Source organism: Salvelinus fontinalis, unplaced genomic scaffold (assembly GCF_029448725.1).
Source record: "Salvelinus fontinalis isolate EN_2023a unplaced genomic scaffold, ASM2944872v1 scaffold_0934, whole genome shotgun sequence".
NCBI lineage: Eukaryota > Metazoa > Chordata > Actinopteri > Salmoniformes > Salmonidae > Salvelinus > Salvelinus fontinalis.
This window is the reverse complement of record NW_026601143.1, coordinates 45,703-59,343: the sequence shown is the minus strand read 5'-3', so window position 1 is coordinate 59,343 and position 13,641 is coordinate 45,703. Positions and strand designations below refer to the sequence as shown.

The following is a 13,641-nucleotide window of genomic DNA, read 5'->3' as shown; positions in this document are numbered from 1 at the left end:
AGCCAACTGAGATTTATTCCTGATTATTATTTGACCATGCTTGTCATTTATGAACATTTTGAAAATCTTGGCTCTCTCTAATTTTCTCCTTCTCTCTTTCTCTCGGAGGACCTGAGCCCTAGGACCATACGTCGGGACTACCGGCCGTGGTGACTCCTTGCTGCCCCCAGTCCGCCTGGCCTTGCTGCTATTCCAGTTTCAACTCTTCTGCCTGCGGTTATGGAACCCCTACCTGTCCCAGACCTGCTGTTTTCAACTCTTAATGATCGGCAATGAAAAGCCAACTGAGATTTATTCCTGATTATTATTTGACCATGCTTGTCATTTATGAACATTCTGAAAATCTTGGCTCTCTCTAATTTTCTCCTTCTCTCTTTCTTTCTCTCGGAGGACCTGGGCCCTAGGACCATGCGTCGGGACTGCCGCCCGTGGTGACTCCTTGCTGTCCCCAGTCCGCCTGGCCTTGCTGCTATTCCAGTTTCAGCTGTTCTGCCTGCGGTTATGGAACCGCCACCTTTCCCAGACCTGTTGTTTTTCAACTCTTAATGATCAGCTATGAAAAGCCAACTGAAAATTATTCATGATTATTATTTGACCATGCTTGTCACTTATGAACATTTTTGAACATCTTGGCATAGTTCTGTTATAATCTCCACCCGGCACAGCCAGAAGAGGACTGGCCACCCCTCATAGCCTGGTTCCTCTCTAGGTTTGTTCCTAGGTTTTGGCCTTTCTAGGGAGTTTTTCCTAGCCACCGTGCTTCTACGCCTGCATTCTAGCTGTTTGGAGTTTTAGGCTGGGTTTCTGTACAGCACTTCGAGATATTATCTGATGTACGAAGGGCTATATAAAATAAAATTGATTGATTGATTGATTGAAACAGAGATGCAGACAAGGAGAGGCACCTCATACCCACGGTGTAATATGGAGGGGGGTCAGTGATGTTTTGGGGCTGTTTTAATTCCAGAGGACCAGGGGCACTGGTTAAGATTGATGGCATAATGAATTCCACCAAGTATCAGGCAATTTTGGCTGACAATCTGGTTGCCTCTGGTAGAAGGCTGGAACTTGGCTGTAGGTGGACTTTCCAACAAGGCAATGACCCAAAACATACCTCAAGATCCACACAGAAATGGTTCTGTGACAACAAAATCAATGTTCTGCCATGGCCATCTCAGTTGCCGGACCTCAATCCAATCGAAAACCTGTGGGCTGAGTTGAAGAGGGCAGTTGATAAGCGCAAACCCAAGAATGTGAAGGATCTGTAAAGGATCTGCATCGAGGAATGGTCCAAAATCCCTCCAAATGTGTTCCTTAACCTTGTCAAACATTACAGGAAAAGACTCCAGGCTGTTATCCTTGCCAGAGGTGGTTGCACTAAGTACTAAATGCGGAGTACCAATAATTATGAAACCTTGATTTTGGTTAAGTATATTTTGTATTAAATAATTGTATGATTTTGGTTGGTTCCATTGAAACATTAATAAAGTACAGTATTTCTCACATGTTGGTATTTTGAGTTTCTCTCTATAATTATATTGTTTATATTTTTTAAAGTATTGTTTGTGCATCGCCAGTCAGGGGTGCCAGTAGCTTTGGAGCCCACTGTACATCACAAGCAAATACTGTAGCACTTGATTAACACACACACACATACACACAACACACACACACAGACACACACACACACACAGAGAGAGACAGAGTAAAAAACAATTTAATCACAGTTTGTACACTGAATCTACATAGAAACGGACATACTCCATATTCAATTCATATCTTGGGATTACATTTTTTTTTTCTGAGTAGGCTTTCTCCAATCGGATTTTCATATGGCAATCAGGGCACAAACAAAACCACAAAGCACCAACTTTCAGTCAAAAATGTGAGACATGTGGGAGCACTGTGTGTCAACTCATAAATTGTAAGTTTATGTGAAATATCTCTCTCCACACTTGGAGCAATGGTAGGAAAACTCCCCTGTGTGTGTTACCAATGCTTCCAGTTAGGACCATGAGGTAAGGTTTCTCTCCGGTGTGGATTCTTTCATGTAATTTCAGTTGCTTTAACCAGGTACATGTCATTCCACAGTGGCAGCAGTTCCAAAAGGCTGCTCCCTAGTGTGTATTTTCATGCTGCTTCAGTTTCCCTAACTTCTTAAAACTCCTTCCACAATGAGAACACTGGAAACGCTTCTTTACAGAGTGTGTTAGCTCATGTTTTTTCCAGTTACTTGAGTCAGTGAAATTCTTTCCACACTGGGAGCAATGGTAAGGCTTTTCTCCCGTGTGTGTCCTCTTATGCTTTGTCAGGGCCCGTGATAGGATAAAACTCTTACCACAGTGGGAGCAGTGATAAGGCTTTTCCCCTGTGTGTATTCTCTTATGTACTTTCAGGTTATATAACCGGTTAAAAGTTTTTCCACAATGAGCGCATTTGTGAGGCTTATTTCCTGTATGCATTCTCTCATGTGCTTTCAGGTTCCATAACTGGGTAAAACTCTTTCCACACTGAGAGCAGTGGTGGTAAGGTTTCTCTCCAGTGTGTGTTCTCTCATGCGTTTTCAGTTGCCTTGACCAGCTAAAACTCTCTTCACAATGGAAACAGTGGTAAGGCTTTTTCCCAGTGTGTACTCTTTCATGATCTTTCAGATTACTTAACCGCTTAAAAGTATTGCCACATTGAGAGCATTTGTGAGGCTTATCTCCTGTGTGTATTCTCTCATGTGATTTCAGAGAACTTAACTGTGAACATCTCTTTCCACACTGGGAGCATTGGTAAGGCTTCTCACCTGTGTGTATTCTATTATGTAATTTTAGGGTCCCTAACTGGGTGAACTGCTTTCCACACTGGGAGCATTGGTAGGGCTTCTCTCCTGTGTGTATTCTATTGTGTATTTTCAAGCTCCCTAACTTCGTAAAACTCTTTTCACACTGGGAGCATTGGTGTCGTCTTGCTGGTTTGGACGTCTCTGGCTCTGGTTCCTCTGAGTCTTGTCTCTCTCCTGCCAAAGACAAACAAAGTATTTCATGTAACAGAGATTGGTATCGTATTCACAAGAAACGAATGAAAACAGACGGGAAATGGGGAGGGACGAGTAGCGAAACGTGTCCAATAAGAAATGCTTGTTTTTGTTTTCCGTTGCAAAACATTTTGCTACGTTTTTCACTAATGAATACGACCTTGAATGAAACCTCCACATGATAAAACCGTCTTCCTATTTAAAGGGGGTTTAATCCAAATCAGATCTATCAACCTGAGGTCAAGTTAATCACTATGACAAAGTCAAGCTGTACTACAGCTGGAAACCAAGTCAGATCTAGAAAAGTCTGAAAGGTCTCCTATAATTGTTACGTTTTGTTGGTGACAAATGATTGGTTAAAGAGTATCGATGACAGGAAGTTAGTTGGTGCAGTGTTGCTAGATTTCAAAGCTGCTTTACTTACTAAATAAATTGTGTAATTTGTTGGTAACTTTTTTTGGGGGGGGGGGATCCTAGCTTTTCTTGGCATCCATGAATACACGCCACTGGCTGGGGGACTTGTTGACCCGGGATCATTGATAGCCAGAAACCCCTGGAAGGTAACACCAATCATGACCATTAGGACAATTCAGATGGGGGCAACGTTCCAATTCTCATTTGGTAGGACGCTTTCATTCAACATGTGCCATCGCCGGACTGCAGGGAAACATCTAAAATGTTGTCAGTCACCTTTTGCACTCCCGTAATAAAACAAATATGGAGTCAACTCAACTCTTAAAGAGATAATGTTGTCTAATGCAGAAATGTTTTTCTAGAGGCAGATGATCACCATCGCTTGGAGGTTAAGACTTGGAGGAGACTTGTCTTAACAGGATGACGGTCAGCTCGCTACATCTGCAGCAGAACAGGAGGGAAGATTGTGTCACTGACCCGGGTCGGAGGTCAAAGACAAAAAGAAGCTGAGCATGCAGGAGAAACTGAGTCATGAGCTCAAACTAAATGTATTTAAAAGAAGAGCATGATATGAAGATGTGAATTCTTCACGTTGAGTTGAAGGAGGAGAGGACCATGAACATTTGTACTGCTGCTGCTTCGTGTTGAGTTGAAGGAGGAGGAGGACAGAAACATGAAGCAGCTGCAGTACCAATGTTCTCATGTTGAGTTGAAGGAGGAGGAGGACAGAAACATGAAGCAGCTGCAGTACCAATGTCCTGATATTGGGCAGCCATCCTGTTTGAGGTCATTGTGAGGATCTGGGTAGCCATGCTGTTTGAGGTCATTGTGAAGATCTGGGCAGCCATGCTGATTGAGGTCATTGTGAGGGATCTGGGCAGCCATGCTGTTTGAGGTCATTGTAAGGATCTGGGCAGCCATGTTGTTTGAGGTCATTGTGAAGATCTGGGCAGCCATGTTGTTTGAGGTCATTGTGAGGATCTGGGCAGCCATGCTGTTTGAGGGCATTGTGAAGATCTGGGCAGCCATGTTGTTTGAGGTCATTGTGAAGATCTGGGCAGCCATGTTGTTTGAGGTCATTGTGAGGATCTGGGCAGCCATGCTGTTTGAGGGCATTGTGAAGATCTGGGCAGCCATGCTGATTGAGGTCATTGTGAGGGATCTGGGCAGCCATGCTGTTTGAGGTCATTGTAAGGATCTGGGCAGCCATGCTGTTTGAGGGCATTGTGAAGATCTGGGCAGCCATGCTGATTGAGGTCATTGTGAGGGATCTGGGCAGCCATGTTGTTTGAGGGCATTGTGAAGATCTGGGCAGCCATGTTGTTTGAGGTCATTGTGAAGATCTGGGCAGCCATGCTGTTTGAGGGCATTGTGAAGATCTGGGCAGCCATGCTGTTTGAGGTCATTGTGAAGATCTGGGCAGCCATGCTGTTTGAGGGCATTGTGAAGATCTGGGCAGCCATGCTGTTTGAGGGCATTGTGAAGATCTGGGCAGCCATGTTGTTTGAGGGCATTGTGAAGATCTGGGCAGCCATGTTGTTTGAGGTCATTGTGAAGATCTGGGCAGCCATGTTGTTTGAGGTCATTGTGAAGATCTGGGCAGCCATGTTGTTTGAGGTCATTGTGAAGATCTGGGCAGCCATGTTGTTTGAGGGCATTGTGAAGATCTGGGCAGCCATGTTGTTTGAGGTCATTGTGAGGATCTGGGCAGCCATGCTGTTTGAGGTCATTGTGAGGATCTGGGCAGCCATGCTGTTTGAGGGCATTGTGAAGATCTGGGCAGCCATGTTGTTTGAGGGCATTGTGAAGATCTGGGCAGCCATGCTGTTTGAGGGCATTGTGAAGATCTGGGCAGCCATGTTGTTTGAGGGCATTGTGAAGATCTGGGCAGCCATGCTGTTTGAGGGCATTGTGAAGATCTGGGCAGCCATGTTGTTTGAGGGCATTGTGAGGGATCTGGGCAGCCATGTTGTTTGAGGGCATTGTGAAGCTCTGGGCAGCCATGTTGTTTGAGGTCATTGTGAAGATCTGGGCAGCCATGTTGTTTGAGGTCATTGTGAGGATCTGGGCAGCCATGCTGTTTGAGGGCATTGTGAAGATCTGGGCAGCCATGTTGTTTGAGGGCATTGTGAAGATCTGGGCAGCCATGTTGTTTGAGGTCATTGTGAGGGATCTGGGCAGCCATGTTGTTTGAGGTCATTGTGAGGATCTGGGCAGCCATGTTGTTTGAGGGCATTGTGAAGATCTGGGCAGCCATGTTGTTTGAGGTCATTGTGAAGATCTGGGCAGCCATGTTGTTTGAGGGCATTGTGAAGATCTGGGCAGCCATGTTGTTTGAGGGCATTGTGAAGATCTGGGCAGCCATGCTGTTTGAGGGCATTGTGAAGATCTGGGCAGCCATGTTGTTTGAGGGCATTGTGAAGATCTGGGCAGCCATGCTGTTTGAGGGCATTGTGAAGATCTGGGCAGCCATGTTGTTTGAGGGCATTGTGAAGATCTGGGCAGCCATGCTGTTTGAGGTCATTGTGAGGGATCTGGGCAGCCATGTTGTTTGAGGGCATTGTGAAGATCTGGGCAGCCATGTTGTTTGAGGGCATTGTGAGGGATCTGGGCAGCCATGTTGTTTGAGGTCATTGTGAAGATCTGGGCAGCCATGTTGTTTGAGGGCATTGTGAGGGATCTGGGCAGCCATGTTGTTTGAGGTCATTGTGAAGATCTGGGCAGCCATGTTGTTTGAGGGCATTGTGAAGATCTGGGCAGCCATGTTGTTTGAGGGCATTGTGAAGATCTGGGCAGCCATGTTGTTTGAGGGCATTGTGAAGATCTGGGCAGCCATGTTGTTTGAGGGCATTGTGAGGGATCTGGGCAGCCATGTTGTTTGAGGGCATTGTGAGGGATCTGGGCAGCCATGCTGTTTGAGGGCATTGTGAAACACTGCTGTTACAATTATAAAAATGTAGCATCTTCTTGGTTGAACGCCCAATGTGTATCTGAGACACCAGAAATGACTCTTCTATACGCCAACCATGCGCTCCGCTACACCTCTGGTGCGGATATGAGCCTGGTTGTACCGTTGTTGCTCAGGTCCTATTGCATGAAGATAAGGAGGTGAACAAGAAGCTGGTCTCTGCATACCCACTGTCACCAAGTATGATACCACTATGTCGTCCTCCGTCAACAGGAGCATACAAAGCAGAGGTTTGGGAAAATCCTTGAGTCATGATTTGCACCTTTCCAACGTGCAACACTGTTGGAGACCTGCACACTGTGAGTACACACACATACACACCTTGTACATTTATTGGAGAACCAGATTGTAATATTTCTGTACTCCTCAGCATTTGCTGTAGAGGGACACCTGATGGGAATATGACATACATCTATACAGCCAATGACTCCAGGGAAGTTATCATATTCATAGAAGTCTACCTGGTAGTTGGTTTGGGAAGCAGCATCATATTCATAGAACTCTACCTGGTAGTTGGTTTGGGAAGCAGCATCATATTCATAGAACTCTACCTGGTAGTTGGTTTGGGAAGCAGCATCATATTCATAGAACTCTACCTGGTAGTTGGTTTGGGAAGCAGCATCATATTCATAGAACTCTACCTGGTAGTTGGTTTGGGAAGCAGCATCATATTCATAGAACTCTACCTGGTAGTTGGCTTGGGGTTTTACTAGGGTCTATTAGGGTTTTACTAGGGTTTTACTAGTAGGGTAGGTTTTACTAGGGTTTTACTAGTAGGGTTGGTTTTACTAGGGTCTATTAGTCTACTAGGGTTTTACTAGTAGGGTAGGTTTTACTAGTAGGGTAGGTTTTACTAGGGTCTACTAGTCTACTAGGGTTTTACTAGGGTCTACTAGTCTACTAGGGTTTTACTAGTAGGGTAGGTTTTACTAGTAGGGTAGGTTTTACTATTAGGGTAGGTTTAGTCTACTAGGGTTTATTAGTCCACTAGGGTTTTACTAGTAGGGTAGGTTTTACTAGTAGGGTAGGTTTAGTCTACTAGGGTCTATTAGTCTACTAGGGTTTTACTAGTAGGGTAGGTTTAGTCTACTAGGGTCTATTAGTCTACTAGGGTTTTACTAGTAGGGTAGGTTTTACTAGGGTCTATTAGTCTACTAGGGTTTTACTAGTAGGGTAGGTTTTACTAGGGTCTATTAGTCTACTAGGGTTTTACTAGTAGGGTAGGTTTTACTAGGGTCTATTAGTCTACTAGGGTTTTACTAGTAGGGTAGGTTTTACTAGGGTCTATTAGTCTACTAGGGTTTTACTAGTAGGGTAGGTTTTACTAGGGTCTATTAGTCTACTAGGGTTTTACTAGTAGGGTAGGTTTTACTAGGGTCTATTAGTCTACTAGGGTTTTACTAGTAGGGTAGGTTTTACTAGTAGGGTAGGTTTTACTAGGGTCTATTAGTCTACTAGGGTTTTACTAGTAGGGTAGGTTTTACTAGGGTCTATTAGTCTACTAGGGTTTTACTAGTAGGGTAGGTTTTACTAGGGTCTATTAGTCTACTAGGGTTTTACTAGTAGGGTAGGTTTTACTAGGGTCTATTAGTCTACTAGGGTTTTACTAGTAGGGTAGGTTTTACTAGGGTCTATTAGTCTACTAGGGTTTTACTAGTAGGGTAGGTTTTACTAGGGTCTATTAGTCTACTAGGGTTTTACTAGTAGGGTAGGTTTTACTAGGGTCTATTAGTCTACTAGGGTTTTACTAGTAGGGTAGGTTTTACTAGTAGGGTAGGTTTTACTAGGGTCTATTAGTCTACTAGGGTTTTACTAGTAGGGTAGGTTTTACTAGTAGGGTAGGTTTTACTAGGGTCTATTAGTCTACTAGGGTTTTACTAGTAGGGTAGGTTTTACTAGTAGGGTAGGTTTTACTAGTAGGGTAGGTTTTACTAGTAGGGTAGGTTTTACTAGGGTCTATTAGTCTACTAGGGTTTTACTAGTAGGGTAGGTTTTACTAGGGTCTATTAGTCTTGTCTCAGTATGTAAAAAAAAAAGTAATAAAAAACATGTAAATCTCTCTGGATAAGAGCGTCTGCTAAATGACTAAAATGTAAATGTAGTCTACTAGGGTTGTAATGTCAATAGAACTGGAATCACCCATAACTTCAGTAAAAATACCCTTTAAAATCACATTAGTTCAACAGAAAGAGATATTCAGAGACATGGACAACAACAACTACATAGTTTGCGCCCCAGTTTAAGATAGTACTCACTGGTGTTAATCAGATCTCCATCATTCTCTTCTTCCTCCTCTTCTTCTTCTTCTTCCTCCTCCTCCTCCTCCTCCAATGTGACAGTAATCTCCCCCTCCTCCTTCACTCCAAAAACTTGTTCCATTTCTTTTACTAATACAGTCATATTCTCCTCCTCCTCAACAAAAACGACATTCTCTTGTTTATCTTCCTCCTGTTTCACTCCGAAAGCTTCTTCTTCTTTCACTGTAACAGCCTCACCCTCTACTTCTTGTTTTACTGTGACAGCCTCCTCTTCCTCCTCCTCTTTCACGAGATATTCTTTCTCCGTCCAGCAGATCTCCTCTTCTTTAACAGGAGGGGAGTAGCTTAGTGAACTCATGGCCGGTGATGTTCACTAGCTAGTTAGCATTCGCGACTAGCCTAGTGCTAGGCTAATTTAACCAGTCAGCTAGCTGACTAACAACGTACATATTAAATGTAGTAACTAGTAAAGACGCAGACAGTATGTTTAAAACACTGAAGTTAATACAAACACAATGATCTACAGAGCTTCAATGTTTCGGTTTTATGTTAGCATGCAAGCTACCGATGTGGTTGAATCAGCCGTTTTGTTGTTGAGGAAGCGTCCTGCTCCGTCCACTAGTTTATACGTCACGCAAGAAGCGCCACCCGAAAGACGCATTTGCTATCTGTTGACTGGCGTGGGTAACGCAGTTTAGGAAAATATTCCCTACGTTGTGTTTGTTCTGGCAAGCAATATCATGGCATGCAATATCATAACAAGTCATTTCAAAATCTGTTGTTTATTGTATTTTAGTTTGTTTTGCCAATTGTAATACTCAAATGCTAGTTGTACTGTTCAGCATGTTGCTGCCATTTGTACAATGTTCTGTTGAAAAAAACCTGTAAAAAACAACATTCCTTCTCTCGCTCCCTCTCATCTCTCTCTCTCTCTATATATATATGTATATATATGTATATATATATATATATATATATATACACTGCTCAAAAAAATAAAGGGAACACTAAAATAACACATCCTAGATCTGAATGAATGAACTATTCTTATTAAATACTTTTTTCTTTACATAGTTGAATGTGTTGACAACAAAATCACACAAAAATTATCAATGGAAATCAAATTTATCAACCCATAGAGGTCTGGATTTGGAGTCACACTCAAAATTAAAGTGGAAAACCACACTACAGGCTGATCCAACTTTGATGTAATGTCCTTAAAACAAGTCAAAATGAGGCTCAGTAGTGTGTGTGGCCTCCACGTGCCTGTATGACCTCCCTACAACGCCTGGGCATGCTCCTGATGAGGTGGCGGATGGTCTCCTGAGGGATCTCCTCCCAGACCTGGACTAAAGCATCCGCCAACTCCTGGACAGTCTGTGGTGCAACGTGGCGTTGGTGGATGGAGCGAGACATGATGTTCGAGATGTGCTCAATTGGATTCACGTCTGGGGAACGGGCGGGCCAGTCCATAGCATCAATGCCTTCCTCTTGCAGGAACTGCTGACACACTCCAGCCACATGAGGTCTAGCATTGTCTTGCATTAGGAGGAACCCAGGGCCAACCGCACCAGCATATGGTCTGACAAGGGGTCTGAGGATCTCATCTCGGTAACTAATGGCAGTCAGGCTACCTCTGGCGAGCCCATGGAGGGCTGTGCGGCCCCCCAAAGAAATGCCACCCCACACCATGACTGACCCACCGCCAAACTGGTCATGATGGAGGATGTTGCAGGCAGCAGAACGTTCTCCACGGTGTCTCCAGACTCTGTCACATGTGCTCAGTGTGAACCTGCTTTCATCTGTGAAGACCACAGGGCGCCAGTGGCAAATTTGCCAATCTTGGTGTTCTCTGGCAAATGCCAAACGTCCTGCACGGTTTTGGGATGTAAGCGCAACACCCACCTGTGGACGTCGGGCCCTCATACCACCCTCATGGAGTCTGTTTCTGACCGTTTGAGCTGACACATGCACATTTGTGGCCTGCAGGAGGTCATTTTGCAGGGCTCTGGCAGTGCTCCTTCTGCTCCTTCTTGCACAAAGGCGGAGGTAGTGGTCCTGCTGCTGGGTTGTTGCCCTCCTACGGCCTCCTCCACGTCTCCTGATGTACTGGCCTGTCTCCTGGTAGCGCCTCCATGCTCTGGACATTACGCTGACAGACACGGCAAACCTTCTTGCCACAGCTCGCATTGATGTGCCATCCTGGATGAGCTGCACTACCTGAGCCACTTGTGTGGGTTGTAGACTCCGTCTCATGCTACCACTAGAGTGAAAGCACCGCCAGCATTCAAAAGTGACCAAAACATCAGCCAGGAAGCATAAGCATAGGAACTGAGAAGCTGTCTGTGGTCACCACCTGCAGAACCACTCCTTTATTGGGGGTGTCTTGCTAATTGCCTATAATTTCCACCTGTTGTCTATTCCATTTACACAACAGCATGTGACATTTATTGTCAATCAGTGTTGCTTCCTAAGTGGACAGTTTGATTTCACAGAAGTGTGATTGACTTGGAGTTACATTGTGTTGTTTAAGTGTTCCCTTTATTTTTTTGAGCAGTATATATATATATATATATATATGTGTGGCTGTAACTAAAAATACTTGACTGTAGATATGCCAAAAACGCAAAATAGCACAATTATCCGAATGACACATAGACATGGATGCTCGCGTACACCACACACACACACACAAAACAAAGTGTGAAAATGACCTCTCTTTTTGCAAGTCACAGGCCAGATGTCCCATCCCCTTCTGACGTCTGCAACGTCGTGAATTGTCCAAATCACCGGAAGTAATGCTGCTCGTTATCTCACGGAATTTGTAAATTGCAGTGCATGGAGAATTGTTATTGCATATTGCTATTACATTGTTATAACTAACTTCTTTCGAAACAGGGTTTCTCACAAACTCATAAACAGATACAGAAACCCACACACACACCCAAGGACAGAGGGCTGGCACAGACCTGTCATAAACACTGATAAGAAAAGGGTGCTTGGGTCTGCATTTCACGAGATAATGAGACACACACATACTCAAGGACAGAGGGCTGACATAAACCTTTCATAAACACTGATTAAATAGGAACATCTACGCACACACCTAATCTCCTGTTTTAGCTGAACATTTGGTAACAAAGAACTTTTGTTGCAAGACTCAGAAGGATGACGCCCAGCTCATCAGGACCAATCTGAGAAGACAACAACCTGATCAGGACCAACCAGAAATCCAGATCTACCAGACTCAACCTACTTTCTGTGCTGTATAAAATGTCTATGTATTCTGTTATCTGGGCTCTGTCTGCAGGTTCCTTACGAGCTGAATGAACGAGTCCATGCATGCTTGTATCAGATATCTTTCCCTCTGAATAACTGCTTTTTATTATACGAATATCCACCCTGTCCAGAGTCTCTACTTCGTCTCAGTTCTCCAGTAAACTTGTGACATCAACATTATTTATATCGAAAAAAAAAAGAAAGTAGATGTTTTTCCACGTGCTCAACTTTATTCATGGTTTCCTCGCACGTAAAGGTGGTGGAATTATGAGGGAATGAAGTCAAGGTCAGAATACACTTATCTGTAGACACACCCCTGCCATGCCTCCATTGCTGCGATCTCCACTACAAACAAAACAGTTCAACGTCAGAATGTGTGCGGAAACTGCGTGAAAAGGGAATGAAGTTCCATTTCCGTGTGTGTTTCTCAGGTCTGAATTCCCTCCATAATTAATATATACTCATTGTTTTTTAAAAGTTATTTTTAACATCTAGATGTTGCCCTGACCATATCAACGAAAGGAATCACTGGACCACGTTGTATAATAGATATTTATAACAAACACATGGTATGGTAGGGGTGGCAATGAGAAGGCCTCCTCCTGGTGACATCTTATTTTTCAAATATATTTTATTTTACCTTTATTTAACTAGGCAAGTCAGTTAAGAACAAATTCTTATTTACAATGACGTCCTACCGGGGAACAGTGGGTTAACTGCCTTGTTCAGGGGCAGAAGAACAGATTTTTACCTTGTCAGCTCTGGAATTCGAACTAGCAACCGTTCGGTTACTGGTCCATAGCTCTAACCACTAGGCTACCTGCCACCCCTAGTCTTAAATAAAGATAACTTGATGAAACATAATAGAACCTATCACTTCTCAATATACCAACTGACCACATACCTTTTACTGCAGTCAATTTAACACAGTGAACCTTTCTGTTTTCACACGTAAGAATGTTTTCTAAACTTCACCACCTTAGTTATGTAACAGTATAACTTTAGACCGTCCCCTCGCGCGAACCAGGGACCCTCTGCACACATCAACAACAGTCACCCACGAAGCGTCGTTACCCATCGCTCCACAAAAGCCGCGGCCCTTACAGAACAAGGGGAAACACTACTTCTAGGTTTCAGAGCAAGTGACGTAACTGATTGAAACGCTATTAGCGCGTACCCGCTAACTAGCTAGCCATTTCACATCCGTTACAGTTAGATAGAAATCTATTGGTTGTAGTACCTACCTCACCTTTCTAAATCCACCCTTACAGTGGGATCAAGATAATCCTGATTTTCAGCATTAAAACTATCCTAATCTCTATCTTTTTGCAAAATGCAAAAACAGCATTTAAATCCTGATTAAAGGGCAATGGAAACACTAGCTGTTCTTCACTTCAGTCACATACACAGTCTCCTGGGGGAGGATCAGGTGGGAAGCAGAGTCCAGGATGGTGTAAGAGCCAAAGGAAGAACAGTCTCCTGGGGGAGGATCAGGTGGGAAGCTGAGTTCAGGATGGTGTAAGAGACAAAGGAAGAACAGTCTCCTGGGGGAGGATCAGGTGGGAAGCAGAGTCGAGGACGGTGTAAGAGCCAAAGGAAGAACAGTCTCCTGGGGGAGGATCAGGTGGGAAGCAGAGTCGAGGACGGTGTAAGAGCCAAAGGAAGAACAGTCTCCTGGGGGAGGATCAGGTGGGAAGCAG

General features: G+C 44.0%; 1 protein-coding gene across 1 annotated transcript; it reads right to left on the bottom strand.

The window, feature by feature from the left end:
* Window positions 1-1,728: 1,728 nt before the first annotated feature.
* On the bottom strand, window positions 1,729-9,276 carry LOC129847702 (zinc finger protein 660-like). The gene is made up of 2 exons (XM_055915456.1): window positions 8,660-9,276; window positions 1,729-3,004 (listed from the first exon to the last, which is right to left on the bottom strand). Exons 1-2 carry the CDS (start codon window positions 9,018-9,020, stop codon window positions 2,118-2,120), a joined length of 1,248 nt encoding a protein of 415 aa, XP_055771431.1. The 5' UTR covers window positions 9,021-9,276; the 3' UTR covers window positions 1,729-2,117.
* Between the last annotated feature and the right edge of the window lie 4,365 nt (window positions 9,277-13,641).